At 47.6% G+C, this 18,664-nt stretch overlaps 1 protein-coding gene across 1 annotated transcript in view; it reads left to right on the top strand.

Moving 5' to 3' along the window:
• LOC119453900 (TATA-binding protein-associated factor 172-like) overlaps positions 1-18,664 on the top strand; it is a 195,623-nt gene that overhangs the window by 160,269 nt on the left and 16,690 nt on the right. Inside the window, exons 32-36 of the mRNA XM_049667068.1 lie at positions 7,150-7,357; positions 8,999-9,129; positions 9,815-9,931; positions 13,276-13,424; positions 18,417-18,548. Of these exons, the coding sequence (XP_049523025.1) occupies positions 7,150-7,357; positions 8,999-9,129; positions 9,815-9,931; positions 13,276-13,424; positions 18,417-18,548 (737 nt within the window). The remainder of the gene's footprint in view (positions 1-7,149; positions 7,358-8,998; positions 9,130-9,814; positions 9,932-13,275; positions 13,425-18,416; positions 18,549-18,664) is intronic.

The following is an 18,664-nucleotide window of genomic DNA, read 5'->3' as shown; positions in this document are numbered from 1 at the left end:
CCGCTGCTTTCGCTCCCTCGGACAGCCACGCCCTAGAAAAAGTGGTTCGACTACTCTCTCTCACTCTCACTGGGCCTCTTCGATTATGCAGTCCTGGACTGTTCGCACACCGTCCACGGCTTCCGGTCTGACTAGCCCTGACAGAAGAGCGCGTCAAAGTCACGTGATCCGGCTGTCGGAGACTGTCTGAGATTTCGGTCGAAGCACCGCGACCGGAAGTCACTCTCCTGGCTACCGTCGTCTGGTCTTTGCTACTCGTAGATAGCCCCCTACCCAGCGTTTTTATTAGCGTGGCCTCCAAAATGGTGCAGTCTCAGAGGCGTACGTCGCCGACATAACCATGAAGCTAGCATAGTGTAATCGTAGCCTGAGTGCGTAGAATGTTTTTGCAAAGCGCAGTTTATTACGTCGTGCTAGCTAGCTCATTGCCTGAGAAATTTAGGTGGAATTCCCACACAGACGTAAGCAAAATCGTGGCTGTGGTGAAATATATTTATTGGCCCTCAAATTGCTGTGGAAAGACTCCGAAATCATGGTTGTGCCACGTTGCTATTCATGCAGAAAGCACCCGCTTACATCCTCAAAGCTCGCGAGACCGTCTGCTAATTAAAGGCACGATGCATGAGAAAGTGCGTGTACACCGTCTGCTAATCCTGCACGTCAAAAATCAAACGCTCGAACTTGGTAGCAGAAAGGATCAACATATATGTCAACAGCAATCCTCAAAGCTCCTATAGTATACCACCCCAGCTACCGGCGTGAAATAGCCGCATGCAATATATGATTCCTTGCACGTACGCTAGTTTCACTTGCCTGAAAAGCAAAATTTACCTGGTTACTGCATACGTATATAGCAATGAGCATGACAGATTTCGTGAAACACATTAAGAAAAGCAAGCATGTGCGCCTGATCACTGTGCTTCTTTTTTTAAAAAACACGAAGACTAAAGCTACAACAATTAGACAGCTCGTAAAAAACTTGCATGATGGCACACAAAGCACCGATGAAACAGAAGCGATAACTCATTGCACAGTAGTTGCCGTCTGGAGCGTGCAAAGTACGCAGAAGCACACGGAATCTTTCACAACATGGCGTCAAACACCGCGCGCATCTTTTTAAAACAGCCGTCGTCTGCTAGCTACTTGCGCTTGTCCGAGCAAACATCTGCTGACAGCTCCAACAGTCCGCGGGCAGTCCAGAACTTCTGGTCCGTGAAAAAACGAATGCGCTTCTGACAATGCTCGGACAAGTGGGTGGAGCTTCGGAAGCTGTCTGAGCAAAATCGAATGCAGCACAGCAGTCCCAAGCAGTCCGGGACTGTCAGGGCCTGATAATCGGAGAGGCGCACTCACGGCCACGTGCGCTACGTGCGCCTTGAAACTCGTGAAGTTTCAAGATTGTGTGCATAGTCGCGTCCTCGGAACGCAGCGCCCGTCCGCTCCGTAAGAGATGGGACCGTGACACGGCAGATCCTTCCAATATCCACAAAGCTGGAAATCATCAGAAGAGTTGAACACGGAAAAAAGAAGTCGGATGTCGCTGTAGCATACAGCATCCCAACAAGTACGCCGAGTACGATACTGGAAAATAAGGCCGACGTTAGGGCTAAGGCGGACAAGTGACCAGATGCTGCCGGCGCCCAACGAGTACGCACGGCTGCTTATGAAGACGTGGAGGCAGCAGTGTACAAGTGGTTCATGGATGTTAGGTCGCGAAACATCCCGATTTCTGGCCCCATAATTGAACAAAAAGCGAAGGATTTTGCTTTCCTTCTGAACAGACCCGACTTCAAAGGCTGCTCAGGTTGGCTGCAGCGTTTTAAAGAGCGTCACAGCATTGTCGGCCGGGCTGTCACCGGTGAAAGCTGCGCGGTGGACATCAGCAGCGTGCAGAAGTGGATTGAAGAGAATTGGAGTGACATCACGACAAGGTACCATCCCCATGACATATTTAATGCCGACGAGACTGCTTTGTTCTGGCAAATGCTGCCGAACAAAACGCTGGCGTGTTGCGATGACAAGTCCCACGGCGGGAAAGTTAATAAAGCCAGAATATCGGTGTTGCTCGCCGCCAACGTCAATGGATCGACCAAGCTTCGGCCTGTCGTGATCGGAAAGAGCAAATCACCGCGGTGCCTAAAGAACGCACTTTCTGTTCCGGTGATCTACAGGTCCAACGGGAAAGCTTGGATGACAAGCGAACTTTTTGGCACCTGGCTTAAGTCCTGGGACGATGACCTAGTAAGTGAAGGCAGATAAATCTGCTACTCGTTGATAATTGCTCTGCGCATCATTGCAAGGTAAGCGTCGGAAATATTGAGCTTCGTTTCCTGCCGCCGAACACAACCTCAGTGCTGCAGCCCTTAGACCAAGGCGTCATTCGTGAACTGAAGGCAGGCTATAGAAAGCGCCTTGTGCAACGGATTTTGCTAAACCTTCGCGCTGGCCGGGAGTTGAAAATTGACCTCCTGGGGGCAATAACAATGCTGAATGCAACATGGAATGACGTCAAAAAAGAAACAATCCAGAATTGCTTCCGTCATTGTGGACTTGGTGTTTCCAGCTAGGCTGGCGCAAGCTCATCTGAAAATTGCGATGAACCAATTAAAGAACTTGATTATTTGTTTAGCCAGCTGTCTGAGTTCCCGGGTGCCGTTTGTGATGGAACTGCAGCGAGACTTCGTCACCGTCGATGACCATGTTGCGACCACCGGAGAGCTCGCTGACGAAGACATTGCCGATCTGGCTAGGGATCTTGCCAGCGACAGTAACTGCGAGGACCCAACCAGTTCCGACCCGCCCACGTGTTCGATGCTCTTCATGCACCGAGCGTTGTTGGCCGCCACTGTGCATACATAGAAGGATGTGGGTTTGGCTTTTCCGAGTCACTGGACAATCTTGAAAAGTGTATGCGCAACAATACTTTAAAAATGAAAAAAGCAGAAGAAGATCGGCAACTATTTCTCGCGCTAATATGCCCGCCGCACACGTATTTAGGAAATTAAGAACACTTTTAATAAGGTGCGTTTTGTACATTGTCAAATTCTTTAAATGTGTACTTGGCCCCTTACTTTTTTTAGTGTATGTGAACGATATAGTTTCTGCTATAGATCCCAGTGTTGCTATTAGTCTGTTTGCTGATGACTGCTTGCTTTATAAACCGATCTACTCGCCTTCTGATCAAGCCTTACTTCATACTGCACTAAATGATGTCATGAACTGGTGCGACAAATGGGGAATGGTTCTTAATACAGAAAAAACGGTATCCATGCGAATAACAAGAAAGAAAATGCCACCAAAAGTTGACTATTTTCTTGAAAACAGACCTATTTCTAATGTTACATGTTATAAGTACTTAGGTGTTATGATTAATTCCCAGCTTAGTTGGACCAACCACATTAATTATATCACGTCATCTGCAAAACGAAACCTAGGCCTCTTGAGGCATAAACTTAAAGGAACGCCAAGCAACATTAAGAAATTGGCATATCTATCTCTCATGAGGCCGAAACTCGAATATGCAGAAATAGTCTGGGATCCACATACAGTGAAGACCGCTTATAACTACGCCGGAGTCGCGAACATCCGCCCTATAAGCGGTACCGCACTATAACCAAAGCAACAATTTTCAAGGCCCGCACATATGCAAAACATGTGCACCGAGCCGGCACGCGTACGCAACAGTCGAGGAATGCGGCTAGAACGTTTGCATTCAATTTACAGTCGAATTTCGTAAATTCGAACCAAATCACGCGGCGGCGCCTCCGACCGGCATTGCTCCAGCACCGCCATAGAGTAAAAGCTTAGGAGAGACCCCTCAATGTTGCGCGCAAACAAAACAAAACAAAAACGCGGCGGAAATTTCACCCTCTTTCAAATGGCAAGGTCGCCGATTCTGCGTTGTGCCGGAACATGCGTGTATACACGCCGACGTCTCAGCCACGCTACCGTAGCCACGCGTAGAAAATGGCAGTGAACCCTTCTTTCTCCTTTATGCTTCCTCTACTTTCTAGTCACGTGTTGACCTTGCACGCTGCGGCTATGGCGCAGAGGGAAGCAGCGGCGCCGTCCCAGGCCGGCCAACGAAACTGCCCACGCCGGCAAATGCCCGCTTCCCGATAACGGCAGAAAACGAAACTTCGGGGAGCTGGCGCCGGGCCGGCCGGGGGGCGCGCACGGTGACAGTCGAAAGTGAGGGAGCTACGAGGGAGGGCGAGGGGAACCACCGAAGCGGCAGAGTTGCCGAGGCGAAATCCACTTCCCTGCCGCCTTCCTCCCTCACATTCCACGGTCTCCGCGTGCGCCCTTCGACATGATGTGCCAGCGCTGCCCGCTCCCTGAAGTTTCGTTTACTGCCGTTATCGTGGAGCGAGCGTTGGCCGGCGTTGGCAGTTTCGTGGCCCTCGCTCACTATGCGCGCCGTGACATTTCACGACTCGTACTCAAGATTCTGGTTTCAGCCTCACTGGCTGTTCGTTAGCACCACGTGCCCTTCTCCTCCACTTCGTCTCTCTTTCTTCCTCGAGCACTCCTTGGGGCGCCCGTTTGAGGCGAGCGTTCGCCGTCTCCGCTGACTTCCGTACTCCCAGGCAGCCACACTGTAACCGGTATTTTGTTTCCCGCAACTGCACTATAAGCGATACGTGTATACATGGAGTGCTATGGGAAAATTAATGGGAGTCTGAAAAGACTGCACTATATCCGGTCTGGATATAGTGCGGTTAGTGTGGATATAGTGCGGATAGAGAGCGGTGTGGATCAGAGAACAAACGGGGATAGCCGACATTCTAGTTGACATTAAGCGGAAGAAATGGAGCTGGGCAGGCCATGTAATGCGTAGGATGGATAACCGGTGGACCATTAGGGTTACACAATGGATACCAAGAGAAGCGCAGTCGAGGTCGGCAGAAAACCAGATGGGATGATGAAGTTAGGAAATTTGCAGGCGCAAGTTGGAATACGCTAGCACAAGACAGGGGTAATTGGAGATCGCAGGGAGAGGCCTTCGTCCTGCAGTGGACATAAAATATAGGCTGATGATGATGATGATATCCGGTCCTGCACTATAAGCGGTTACATTATAAGTGGTCTATACTGTACCAAAAAAGACATTGCAGAACTGGAAAAAGTGCAGAGACGTGCAGTGTGTTTCATCTACAACAAATTTCGAAGTACCGACTCTCCATCTGCTCTAATGGTAGCTAACCAAATTCAGCCCCTCCACATAAGACGAAAAATTTCTCGATTAAGCTTTCTTCATTCACTTCTTCATAGGAAATTTGGAATTTCTCCAGACCCTTACGTCACGCCCTCAGTTGCACGGAAAACCCGCCACAAACATAATTTCACCTTAGCCCCCTACTTTGCTCGGACAAACCAATATACATATTCATATATCCCGCGAACAATCACGGAATGGAATTACAGAAGATCTGTTTCAAAATGAAAATTTTGTAAATGCCATTGCCAACATTGTATAAATTGTGTCCTATTCATGTTTTCCATATTCTGCCTGTCTGCTGTTAGTGACTAACCCCGTATTTTATTGACTTGCAGTATTGTTTCTTGGCGTTCCGAATATTCTGTTTTATTTTTGCCCATCCTGCTTCGACCAATGAGGTCTGCAGTATCGTGTAAATAAAAAAATATAAAAAAATATCGAATTGCTTGATATATCGAACTAATTCCATTTTTTTTGCGAGTTCGATATATGTATGCGGGTTTGACTGTACTACATAGGCATAACTATGATGATGTTGACTTCTCGCCATAGATTGCTGGGGCTAACTCTACTTAATGCAATATCTGCAATGCATTAGTTAGCAATGGGTAATGGTCTCAGTTAACGGTCTCTGTTGGGCCAACAGCACTTGCACAAGTTCCTGGTGGCCAGCTGGCATTGAGGCAAGAGTGAGAGAAGACTGCATATGATTCAATGTTGCTACCACCAAGTGGCTAGACCTGAGTCAACAGGCTGGTTGATAGAACCAGGCCAGCTTTAAATTCTGACAACCTAGCAGATTGCCTTCTCAAAAAAATGGTTAATAAGCCGCGTGACCTGATGAAAAATGGCCTGGAGCTGGCAGAGCATTTCATCCAAATGAGTGTTTTAATATTCCTTTTCATTCAAATTTAAGGTGCACTTTTTACTTTACATTTTAATTTGTGTTTCAGGGACATGAATGTGTTAGACTTCCTTGGAAACAATGTCAAAAACCAGTTGTCGTCATCTGTTACATTGCTTCCTCACAATAAAAGTGGTAGCCTTTGAATCGGCTACTCATTTTCTGCAAGAGTTATGGATATGTGCTTCAGCCAAACCAGCTGGAGGTTGACCGTGCAAGAGGACCTGTTAAGTTGGTAATCTTAGAGCATACATGAATTAGTTGCACTTTGCTGCACAATATGGCAACAAGGGACTTGGTAAAAGCTGTGGGCTCTCAAGCTCTCTGTGGAACAAAGGAAAGACAACACAGCAGTGGTGCAAACACAAAAGGCTAGTTATTGCACCTTTCAAACAGTGAGCCAGCTAGCCGATACACAATGATTGTAGCATGCTGATGGAACACGCTGAGGAATCGAGGAAGTTCGTGTCACCATGGGGCAACGATATTGAGTGAGCAATGTTTGTCCCGGCCACTTACCTACACCTAGTTGTTCCCGGGTGTAGTCCGGCGAATGGAGGCATGTTTGTTCGCTTATCCCAGTGTCATGGCTCTGAAACCTATCGCGGCACGGTCCCACAAAGCGTGCCGGCAGACGGGCAGTCCGAATGTTGTTCCCAAGCTGACGAAGAACAAAAACGTTCCTCTGTGCCTCCATGTCATAGGACCACAGTGCCATCTCTCATACTAATGTGCAACTAAACCGACTTCTGTCGCTGAACGTGCCAGTGGAGAAGCCATTATACAGGAGATGTGAAGGCCATGCAAGGAAAACATCGGGGGACGCAAGAGTTGATCGTCCTGACAAAGCAAGAAACTGAAATGAATTTGTAGTAGGCAAAAATGTTCACTGCGGTCTAATGAAGGGAGGCCTCACGAGGTAGACATCAGTCCAATGAGCAAAGTTGAGCTGCTTCTGGCATGTTTGTCTTAACATTGCCCACACATGTGCATGTGTGACTCTGTTTGTTTTTTCTTTGTGCAGCTGGCGCGGGCCCTAAAGCAGCTGCAGGCCAACCACCGGCTCATCCTGACAGGCACCCCCATCCAGAACCAGGTGCTCGACCTGTGGTCCCTGTTCGACTTCCTCATGCCAGGGTTCCTGGGCACCGAGCGCCAGTTTGCGCAGCGCTTCAGCCGGCCCATTCTGCAGTCACGGGACGCCAAGTCCTCCTCCCGAGAACAGGAGGCCGGTGCGTCTCTGACCACTTCGAGGGGGGGCACTGGGACAGTTTAGATGGACGGAGCACTCTTAGAACTGCGAGTGAGCACGAAGGAAACGCGTTCGCAAAGTGATGAGTCTTGTGTGCCGCTGTAGCAAAGGGGGTCTCTCTGTGAAGCGTGCATATGGCATGCGGTGGTTTTGTTCAATTCAAACTGAAATGTAAAAATCTAAACAGTTCGAGGTTGGGGTCGGATTTGTTTTGGCGGCTCGCAGAATCCCGAAATGTAGGGGTGTGCGAATGTTCGAAACTTACGAATAACGAATCAAATTTTGTTGTATTCGATTCGGTCTTCGAATCGAATGGTCACTTTTTGTAAATGCGAATGTCTGTCGAATACTTTTAGAATATTTCAAAACGTCAACTGCACCCAATCAAACAAACAAATGGTAAATCAAACGGTAAATTTTTGCTCCCGTGGGGGCATAGAATAAACATGAAACATGAGAAATTGCTTAGTGGAGCAGGCTACGTCGCTTTGGTAGCCATACTTTAGTGGCTATACAGTGATCGTTTGTACTTTCTGATGATAAACAACACTTCATTATGTACTATGTAATGACAAACTTGCCAACATTAAGAATACTACTATGTGAACATTGTTTTATTCATGGTGAAATATATAGCGCGCACTACAGGCAATGACACAGTGAAGGTGGACACACGAGCGCTTTATATTAACTGTGATGAAAGCTGTTCATTATTCAAAAACTATTCGATTTGATTCACTTCTGGCCTCTATTCGATTCGTATTTGATTTGGTCTCAAAAATCACTATTCGCACAGACCTAGTGATATGCCATTTACGGAAACCCCCTGTCTACAAGAAGACAAACACGGCGGCGTAGCATCTCTAGTTCGGCGTCCCATGCCAGGCGCCACTCATTGAAAAGATTGAGTGGAGCACATATCAGATTGGGAGGCCTATCGCATTCTTGATGCGCAGTAACAATCTTCTCTTGCCGATAACGAACGGCCACAGTTCGCACGAGCCATCGATATGCGCAGCGAACTAAACCTGCTCATTTTTACTCCGTGGCCTGTACTGCCCTTCAGATTCAATCTTTTGTTTGATGGCATCTGCCAAAGCAGTGCCATTTCAAAATTTTCAGCTATAGATATTTCTGACTATGCGAGAGTGATTGCGTCTCCATTAGGCGAAGCACACTTGCAGGGGAGCGGTACGGCTCAGTGTTCAATATATCGAATGTGGCAGTGAACAGGAATTTGATGTATGCAGTACATCGCTGCACTTTTGCATGATATTTTCAAGGGGATTTTACAACTGTTCGATATAGACATTAATTCTATATATCTGAGTTGGATATATCTGGGATTGACTGTATCGAGTAATTTTTTTGTGTTCTCGATGGTAATTTTTTGTTTTCTCGATCGCGAACTTTGGAGCCGGGAAATCGCTTGGAACGGGATTGTATTAACGAGGTTCACTGTATATATGAGTTGTCCCGTTGGTGCATTGGTTGTGTTAGAACATTATTGCTTCTTCTTATATATTTTTTCGTGCACATTTATTTTTGCGAGAGCCGATTGTTTTTTGTCGAAGCTCCCATTGCTCGACTGACAAACCGTTTTGAATCATGGCCCATGCAGGAGTGCTGGCCATGGAGAGCCTGCACCGTCAAGTTCTGCCATTCCTGCTGCGTAGGGTCAAGGACGACGTCTTGCAAGATCTGCCCCCCAAGATCATCCAGGACTACTACTGCGAGCTGAGTCCTCTACAGGCACGTATTCGCTAACACTGACGAGAGGAGCGGTATTGGTATAGGTGTCTACAATACTAAAGAAGGCCGCTCTTACTGAAGAAGGAAGGGGGGGGGGGGCAGTGAACAAGTGGTGCAACGTGACCTTTCTGGTATGCGAGTCATTAATCAGTGTCCCTCAATGTATAGTGGTGCTTGTTAGCTAGCTCAGCACAAGACTCTTGATTTGCACTCTTACCATGAGCTTGATGAGCTTACCATGAGCAGGAGGCTTGATGAGCCAGAAAAGATACAAAAATGAAAGTCTAGCTGGCAACACTGCCTTGAACATCTTGCACCTGCCAATCATGACGTCATTGATTTTGATGTCGTCTTGGTAAATTTATTGGTAAAGTTCACCCACATTGTATTCAGAAGCAGCCAAAGACTGAATTTTGCGAGCTCTGAGAATTTATACTGTCCCACAACAGCTCAAATAAGAGAGAAAAAAAAAAAAGAAATACTTAGAACTGTGATGTTGCACTGACATACCAGTGCCCGGGCTTTCACTATAAAATTTGAATAGTGAAAATGTGGCCTTAATTTTTTCTTTTTTTAAATTCATACCAGGAAATTAATGAAAGAGTACTTTGTCAGTCTAAGCTGATTTAGTGTTTCTCGTTAGTTTCCTGTTGAAGTTGCCAACACTAGGCTTGTGTTACCACAGGTGCAACTGTACGAGGATTTTGCCAGAAGCCGAGCCAAGAAGTCGGTGGACGACTCGGTCGCAGGGGCTGCCGAGGACCAGCCGGTCAACTCGCATGCCACCGCTCATGTGTTTCAGGTGGGTGACGCACTTTTCCATGTCACGTCCACGTGTTGTCTCGAATGCTATGTTCATGTTTATGTTCGAGAAAATGAGTGCGTAATTAAAATAAAGGCAGGGAAAGGCACACTCGTCGAGTCATCTTGCTTGCTTTTATTTGTATTTCGCGGTACAGTCAAACCCTCTTATAACAACACTGGTTTTAACAATATATCGGATAAAACAATGAGCAGCCGCGGTTCCGCAAACTTTTGTGTGTATTCAACGGCAAATTAAACCCTTTACTAAACTAGCTGCATTTACATGGATGCAACAGAAGCACATTGTATTAGATCAAGTGCACCAAACAGGGTTGGCTTGAGATGGAAAATGTGTCTTTGAGTAGCGCATGTAAAGAGAAGCATATCGTATCGAGAATTATGGGAATGCGTGGCGAGTCTGTTCCCCCTCGCTCAAATTGCAGTCATACTGCAGTGGAATTTGTTGCTGGAATAGTATGTGCAGTTCAAACTAATGACATGAATGGTCTGTTATATCCGAAAGTACCGTATTTATTCGAATGAGGGGAAGTTTTCTTTTTTTTTTCCCGAGTCCTTGGCCCCCTTGTCACTCCCTTGCGTTTTATGCGAGGCTGATAGATACAGCTACTGTTTCAATATGGCAGCAGCAGCACCACGTTTCCGGCGATTCAGATTTTAAGCAGCAGCGCAAATTGTAGCAACTAAGAAACCTTGGCAGGTGAGACAGTATCTTATTTTTATGCATATAACCTGCACTGAGAATTTAAAAAAATTAACACAAAAGGCGGGGGGTGGAGGTTAGATGTGAATGTCGCCTTAAGGTGCGTCTAGACAGGAGCGCCACCTCCACTCCTCTGGAAGGCACTGACCTAGAAACAGTGCATGGCGGTTCACAGCGCATTCACTAGATGGCACTACACATGGGAGAAAGATGTGGAAGAGTCAAGTCAACTGATGGAGTGGGTGAGCGGCGGTGCCAAACTTGGGTCTGTCTGCTGGTATAGGAATGCAGCCGTGCTTGCCTATGCTTGGCTGTGCTCCCACGCCTGCTTGCACATTTGTTGTGTCGTCTGCTTGCTGCATGCCCTGATGCCAGCAGTGCGCATAGCTCTTGCAGTTCGTGGAGACATGTTACCAGACGAAACATATCTTCATTCCATTTTAATTCATTTACTCGTATTACACTCGAACCTCATCTTTCATCTGCTGCACTTGGACAACGCCGACGCCAGCACTCGCCGCAGGAACGGGCACGTAAGAGCTGCACTCTAAAGCAGCAACATACATGCTTGTGCAGAAACCTACTAAAAGAACCAGAAGGCGCAGTTGTCACTCAAACGAATTCCTTTGCCGCTTGAGATACACTTTTGCCTTTACTTGCGAGGCCATTGAAGGTGTACTCACACATTTATCAGTTTCGTTGCTAATGCTCAAGGCCTCGAAGATTTCTCTAGCTTGATGTGTGGCAAAGCTGCACAGGACACAGGTGCCCTGAAAGTCGGGCATGCTCTGCTGGCCAGACTAGACAGGAGCGCCACCTCCACTCCTCTGGAAGGCACTGACCTAGAAACAGTGCATGGCGGTTCACAGCGCATTCACTAGATGGCACTACACATGGGAGAAAGATGTGGAAGAGTCAAGTCAACTGATGGAGTGGGTGAGCGGCGGTGCCAAACTTGGGTCTGTCTGCTGGTATAGGAATGCAGCCGTGCTTGCCTATGCTTGGCTGTGCTCCCACGCCTGCTTGCACATTTGTTGTGTCGTCTGCTTGCTGCATGCCCTGATGCCAGCAGTGCGCATAGCTCTTGCAGTTCGTGGAGACATGTTACCAGACGAAACATATCTTCATTCCATTTTAATTCATTTACTCGTATTACACTCGAACCTCATCTTTCATCTGCTGCACTTGGACAACGCCGACGCCAGCACTCCACTACCTGCCAAACACCACGTTTGATGGTAGCTTGCAACCGCCTGCTGTGCAAGACAACATTAGGGTGACCTGCATCTTCTCATGTTCACTTGACCTCACGGAAACTTGCCTGGAGGCTTTCTGCTGCACCATTAGTGCCGAGGGCATGTCCAGATATACTGGCATTTGATCAGCATGGCTGATCTGCCCCAGCTGAAAGTTGACCGACTTTCTGCCTCATGAAAGGCACAATCAGCTCTTCGTAGCTTTCTGGCAGCTTCTGTGATATCGACGTGTGCCGACGTGTGCCGACGTAAAGAAAATTCAGCGCGGCGCATAAAACTAGTCACCCAGTGCTTACTTGCCTTGAAGTCTGCGGAGTGCCTTTTAGAGCACAGCTCTTAGGCGCCCGTTCCTGCGGTGAGCGTTGGCATGCCTCGGCAACCGAGTGAACGAGCACAACGAAAGATGAAAGCGAACGTGGAATGCAGTGGGATATGAAGCGCGCGAGGAGGAAAGTGGGCGTTCCTTTGGGTGACATGAGGTGGGGAGGGCTACACTCGTCCGTGGCTTCAATTGCTGAGGTAGTTCACGGTACCAGCGTGTGTGATGAGGATAATTGCTCCTGCAAGAGGCGATGGCGAGCGGCTACGAGTAAGGCTAGATGTGACACTCCCTTGGGTGTTGTCGGTGCTGACACTGGTGGCACGATGTCGCTGCGACGAAGGGCAGCTCTCGCCGTCGGTGGAACGAAAGCGTGCGAAGAAGGCGTAGTGCCACGCAAGATGGGCTGTGCGGCGACTATGGCTACGATATCGCGCCAGAGTAGCGTGCATCATCTGTATGGAAACCGCAAAGCACGCTACTCACAGCGTTCTCTTCTTAATATAAGCCGTGTACCTATATAATCGTAATACAAAATATTGTCACGCGAAATGAAAACATGTTTAGAGCTGCGCTCAAAGTTCCCATTAGGGAGCATTGTAATCGTCGGTGAATTTTTTCACTAGCATTCTATCTTGCCTTTGTTTGCAGCAGCTTGATGTTGACAGCGAGGTGCGCAGCTCGTTTCTCTTGAGTGAAGTGTGTCTGTGATTCTGCCAATCGAGGTTCCACTGCATACTGTTGAAGTGTTGAGATTTTTCTCATAGTCGCCTTTACTATATTTGGCAACTCAATGATGACCACTGCAAGAAGAGAAGACGCAGCAGCCAGAGAGTAATTTCATGATAATGTGCTCACAACTAAAAGGTTTATTACAAAACAGGGAAAGATATATTGCTAAAGAATGAAGCCTCTTTAATGCTTCATGTGTTGAGAAAGGGTAACAGAGAAACAAAAAAATGCATTTCTTTTTTTCCAGGCAAAACGTTGTTGATGCATGCGTGGGTGTCTGTGGAATAAAACGACCATGTGTGTGTGTGTTGCAGGCTCTACAGTACCTGCGCAAGGTGTGCAACCACCCGAAGCTGGTGTTGAACCCTCAGCACCCCGAGTACGGCCGCATCATGGCCGGTCTCCAGCAGTCCGAGTCTTGCCTCTCGGATATCAACCATGCCGCCAAGCTGCGCTCGCTCAGGTCAGGACGTTATGTTATATGAAATAGGACACTATGTCATGGTTTTCATGCGCTCTCTGACTCGCCAGTATTCAGGTAAAAAAGGATGAGAATTTAATCACTAGCAGGGACTCGGTATGGATCACAAAATTTTGAGACTTGGAAAATTATATTTGAGAGAAACGCCGTGAACTAAAAAAACTGGAGAAGAAAATATATGTTTCAATCTGAAACGAGCGAGTTGTAGCACAGACAGGAAACAAAGACACGAGAAGGCAACACAAATAAAGGCGTACATTTGAAGCTGCAAAATTGGAAAATAATAATTGCAATAGCTTACAAAACCCCTGGGGAGTATGCTTGGGGAGTATCTGGGGAGTATCTGAAGCAGGCTTTTGCGGGTGCCTGGAATGTTGCTGAGGACGCACGCTTGCTGCTTGTCCGGCGGTTAGCTTTCTTGACTACTCTCTGGCTGCTTTCTCATGCTTGCTGTAACTGTAGCTCGGGCAGTATAAGTGAACAAGACTCTTGGTTTCCGAGGTTGCAACGCATAACAGCCTCTGCACAGCTGTCTCAAACAGCAAAAAATGACACATTTGTCTTTTTGTGCCAAGTTCAAGATGACCGAATGCAGTGTGCTATTTCCATTCTGGGTCATTGCTCTCTGTAGAACCTTTTTATCTGACAGACACTGATAAACTGGACTTGCACTTTGATGGAAACTCGTCCCGTGCAATGGCTGCATTGTATTTTCACTACGAATCAGGGCCACGGGGACAAAGGCTGTGGTGGGGCTTCTCGTCAGTAGAGATTTCATTGTAGTATGTAGCCCATACTGCAGTTTGCATGTGGTCCACATTTCCTGAATGGGACTTGAGAGCCCAACCCGAATAGCTTGTCAGCTTGGTTGCCAGCCTTTGCCACTCTGCTCTCCCCTTTTTCCACAAGGTTCCGCCGTGCAACCCCTTCTGTACATGGTTTGAACAGTCCTCTTTTTCCACATGTATGAAGCCATACATTTTTGCTTCATTGATGGCGATGTATGACCAGCTGTCACCATCACAGACCATGGTTGTGTGTCTGAGGCCGTGAAGTGAAAAGGAGCACCGAAATAAATCAACTTCTGTCTGTCCACCCTTGGACAAGGTGTTGTTTTGGCATGAATGCCACAATTTTCAATCGGCATATTCAGGGTCACATCCACGTGAAATACAAGACAGAAATTTGACAGTACAACATAATCTGTCACATACCACTCAGAAAAAAATCTCGATCACAGTGCTGCAACGTGGTGCCCGTGGTGGAAGGGGTCCTAACAGTGCACGGATGCAACCACACACGAAGAATTGGCCAAGTAAACACCCGGTCAATTGCTGGTATTTATTGAAAAAAATTCTTGTGTGTCGGCGCTGCTGTACACGCATGGCACCCCTTTGCTCATATTGCAGGCAGCTGCATGTCCCCTAGGGTGCCAACTTCCATCAAAGGACACTGCACTGTTCCCTGGGTAACCAAAATTGGGAACTTCGTGGAGGTTGTATTGTTCTTGACTACATTGGCACATTTTGCCAAATGTCCAGTGCAGGCTTTTGTTGCTGCTGGGTTTAGCCGGCACTGGACAAAACGGTCGAAAGCCACAAGAACAAAATTGCCGGGAAAAGCGAAAAAATTCGCTTTCGTGGGAATTTCGTTGGTGCGAGCATGAGACTGAAAAAACTAGGAAATTGCTTGCAAAACTAAAATTTATGGCCAAAAGTTGGTAGGCTTACTTTGCCGAACATTGCGTCACAGCAACTTGACAGCTGTGCCTTCACACTGCAAGAAGTGGTCCATTGCCACATCGTCGTCAGGTTTGCTGAAAAATGAACGAATTGTGTCAAAGGCATCTAACGCAGCTTGCTGGTTTCTTGTCTTCTTTCTCTTAATGTTTTGGTCCTTGGTGGTTCTCTGCATCGTCGGCTTCGCACACGTTACTTATGATGGCCTCGTCGGTCATCTCCTCGTGCACAACAATGTCTTCATCCACGCAAATGAACTCGTCAACACGAAGGCCATCTGGAACTTGGTTTTCCATGACACAAAGTTTGCCCCCATGCGTTGGTCAGCAATGGTGGCATTGTTATCGAGTACACCTTTGGGCAAATCTTCCTCCGCTGCCGCTGGATCAGCGCACGATGCCCGGCGAGTGGCAATGAAGCCGTCACGCTTAAAACAATTTTCAGTCAGGGCCGAGCGCGTCGCAACCCATGCGGTGGCCACCGTCTCAAGCCCCACGAACAAGTGCACGTCACTGGGGACGCCCGACCTGGAGGTTCGGGAGCAGACGCTGAATCAGCCTCTCTCCGTAGGCGCGCTTGATGCTGCGAAGGACGCCTTGATCGAGTGGTTTCAGCACAAAAGTGCAGTTTGGTGGGAAAAACACCAAGCACAGGTTTCCGAGCTCCACCTCGTCAACCATTTCTAGAGGCCCTAGCTTTCGGCGAAATCCGCGAAAAATCACGGAATTGGTGTTTCTTAGTGGAAATGCGATTTTTTCTAAGTTGCTTTTTGAGGCAGCAGCGAAACGCTGTTTCTCGCAGTTTTCAGAAGATGCACTACAGTAGCCAACCGATTTTCCGGACTTCGCGGGGATTGAAAAGTAGTCCGAAAAATCTAGCAGTCCGAAAAACCGAACAGTCCAAAAAACTCCCCCCCCCCCCCCCGATAGAAAAAAAATTGAAGGCTTAGAGCGGCTTACGAAAAATTTTGTAGTTTCGTTCAAAAGGCGGAGCATCGATTGCGATTGCAAATTAATAGACAGCGATATGAAGTAAGGATGTTAGTTTTATCGACCGTATAAAGTTGTAAATATGCACTTAGTAACTAAATAAGCACGGTGTCACACGCGCACAGGTTACATGAACAGATCTCGCTCGATGACCGTGGGCAAATTGACCTTCGCGCTGTCTATTCTCTTGCTTCAACGTGAAGGTTGCAAAAAAGAAAAAAAAAACCAGCGCATCGAAGCTACTGGCACTCGGCGCACGCCCTTTGTACCCATCGCAGATCGCTTTCAAAATACGGTGCCAGCGCGGCAGCTCCGTCGGCAGCAGCCGCAAGAGCTGAACGCAACTCCCCACCATCTCCATCGCCTTCTCCCCATGCCCTGTGAGCGAACGAAGTCCGCGCGCCTCCGGCCGCCTTACTCTGTCGCGTGCACGAGATTAAATTGCGCTTGCCGGCTGACCCTCGCAAGCTTTCACCTGCACACAGCGTACGGCGCAACCGAACCTTAAAAAAAAAAAAAAAAAACGGATTCCGCCTAAGTGATTATGACGATAGTGCTGAGCTGACCGAAAAAAAAAAAAAAGAAAGCAAGTGCCGCTTTTTGGAACGTTTTGTCGGCCAAGAAAGAGCGGGCATGGCCTCACACTGCAAGAAGCTACTAATTTTGAAGGCTATACAGGGGGGCACTGGAAGCCAAGCCCGGCCAAGCCAGCGGAAAATCCAACATGGCGGCTGTTACATGTACTTTATGTCTGTTCAATGTTTCTGCGGAATCTTGCAGCTTTCTCTATCTTGATTTGCAGAATTTCAAATTTTCCACCGCATAAAGTTAGGGGCTCTAACCATTTCCAACCACACCGAGGATGGAGGCCTTGTTCTTCAAAATAGTAGACAGCAAGCTTGCTGCATGCAATTCTGAATTCGTCGGCGATCTTCTTCCTGCCCTTTTCAACTTGTGCAATACTTGCAGTGTGAGAAATTTGTGCTCTTTGGCTGGAGGCTTGGCAGGCTGGCAGGCTGGCAAAGCAGACGGTCCGATCGCCACTCTCACAGCCGACACACCCTAGTACAAACCGCACACACCAATTTGGGCATGGTACACAAAGCACAAAACCTGACTAAGCATAAAATTTGTCAAAGCATGATCGGCGCCTTCACATGTGAATGTTGATTTGGCTAATGTGCAATTATGGATCAGCATGCCATGCAGGCAACTCTGCTCCCCGTTAGCCCATGCCACGATGCCACACAGGATGTAAAAGTGCCTGCTGCGAGGTCACTTCTGCTTTATTTTGTCGTCTTTTTCTTTTAAATATTACATTTCCTAACAGGACACTACGCAGTACTCACCCATTGCAATAGATAAGCCTTGATCATCATCATCGTTGCTGCCGCCTGTTGCCAGGTGCAACAACTTCACGGCTTTTTTTTTTTTTTTTTAAGGGGCGGCCACGCAAGCGTGCTGTGGCTGTAGTTTACACAAATTTAAGGGTACAACCAATGCATTGTAGCAATTTTTGGACACTGTTATCCTTACGTGAGTGAATGATATGTGGACTGCCGTTGCTGACAATTTCGTTAATGTGGTATTGCTGTCAAAAAAAGTTTTGTTGTAGTGAGATATTGACTCCTATGGGCATTCGCCCGGGATTCAGAAATGTTTCATTGCCTCGGGATTTTGTTATCGCGGGTTTGTTGCTTGGCCCCGTTTGTCCATTTCCCGTACTCTGCATACCAGGCGCCACGCGAATGTTGGTCTCGAACAGGTTGCAGTTGCTAGTGGCACTAACAACTCGTTGCAAGCTGCACCTTAAGCGAAGTTCAACACAGCTGTTGCAATGCATCTTTAGCTTTACGGCTAGCCGTACTCCCACGTGTCTGATTCAATTGTCACAGCACGCTTGGCAAGCCGTAAATTCCATGAAAATGTTCACCATATTGATGTTGACATTGGTGTACGTCGTGGTCGATGCACTTTCAGCACTCACTTGTGAGCAAATTCACCTTGCGCACCATATTTGTACAACTCAAACAACCACGTTATAATTGACAAAAAAAAAAAAAAGAAGAACTGAAGTAAGGCAAGTGCGCAAACTGGGTGATAATGAAAGGTATAACAGGAACAAGTCAAAGCAATGCTGGGCTTAAATGGTAAAACTGTTCATCGAAAGGCATATTCATCAAAAGGTGCAGCGGCCCCCATTCAATGAGCAGCAGCCCAGCAATGTGTCCTCCTGTGTGTTGCAGGCAACTGTTGCTGGACTGTGGCATTGGGACAGCCGCCCAGCCCGAGCAGGAGAGCGTGGTGCACGCCCACCGGGCCCTCATCTTCTGCCAGCTCAAGGGCATGCTCGACATCGTCGAGAAGGACCTGCTCATGTGAGTGCAAGGCCGCCAAAGGATGGTGGACAACACTGTTTACTTGTCAATGTTGTTACCAATATCACAGCATCTCGGATAATTTTAGTCTTTGGCGAGCACGGGCTTGCCAACCT

This window comes from Dermacentor silvarum, chromosome 5, assembly GCF_013339745.2.
Source record: "Dermacentor silvarum isolate Dsil-2018 chromosome 5, BIME_Dsil_1.4, whole genome shotgun sequence".
NCBI classification, from domain to species: Eukaryota; Metazoa; Arthropoda; class Arachnida; order Ixodida; family Ixodidae; genus Dermacentor; species Dermacentor silvarum.
The sequence above is the reverse complement of the archived record's forward strand: the minus strand, read 5'-3'. Positions and strand labels throughout refer to the sequence as shown.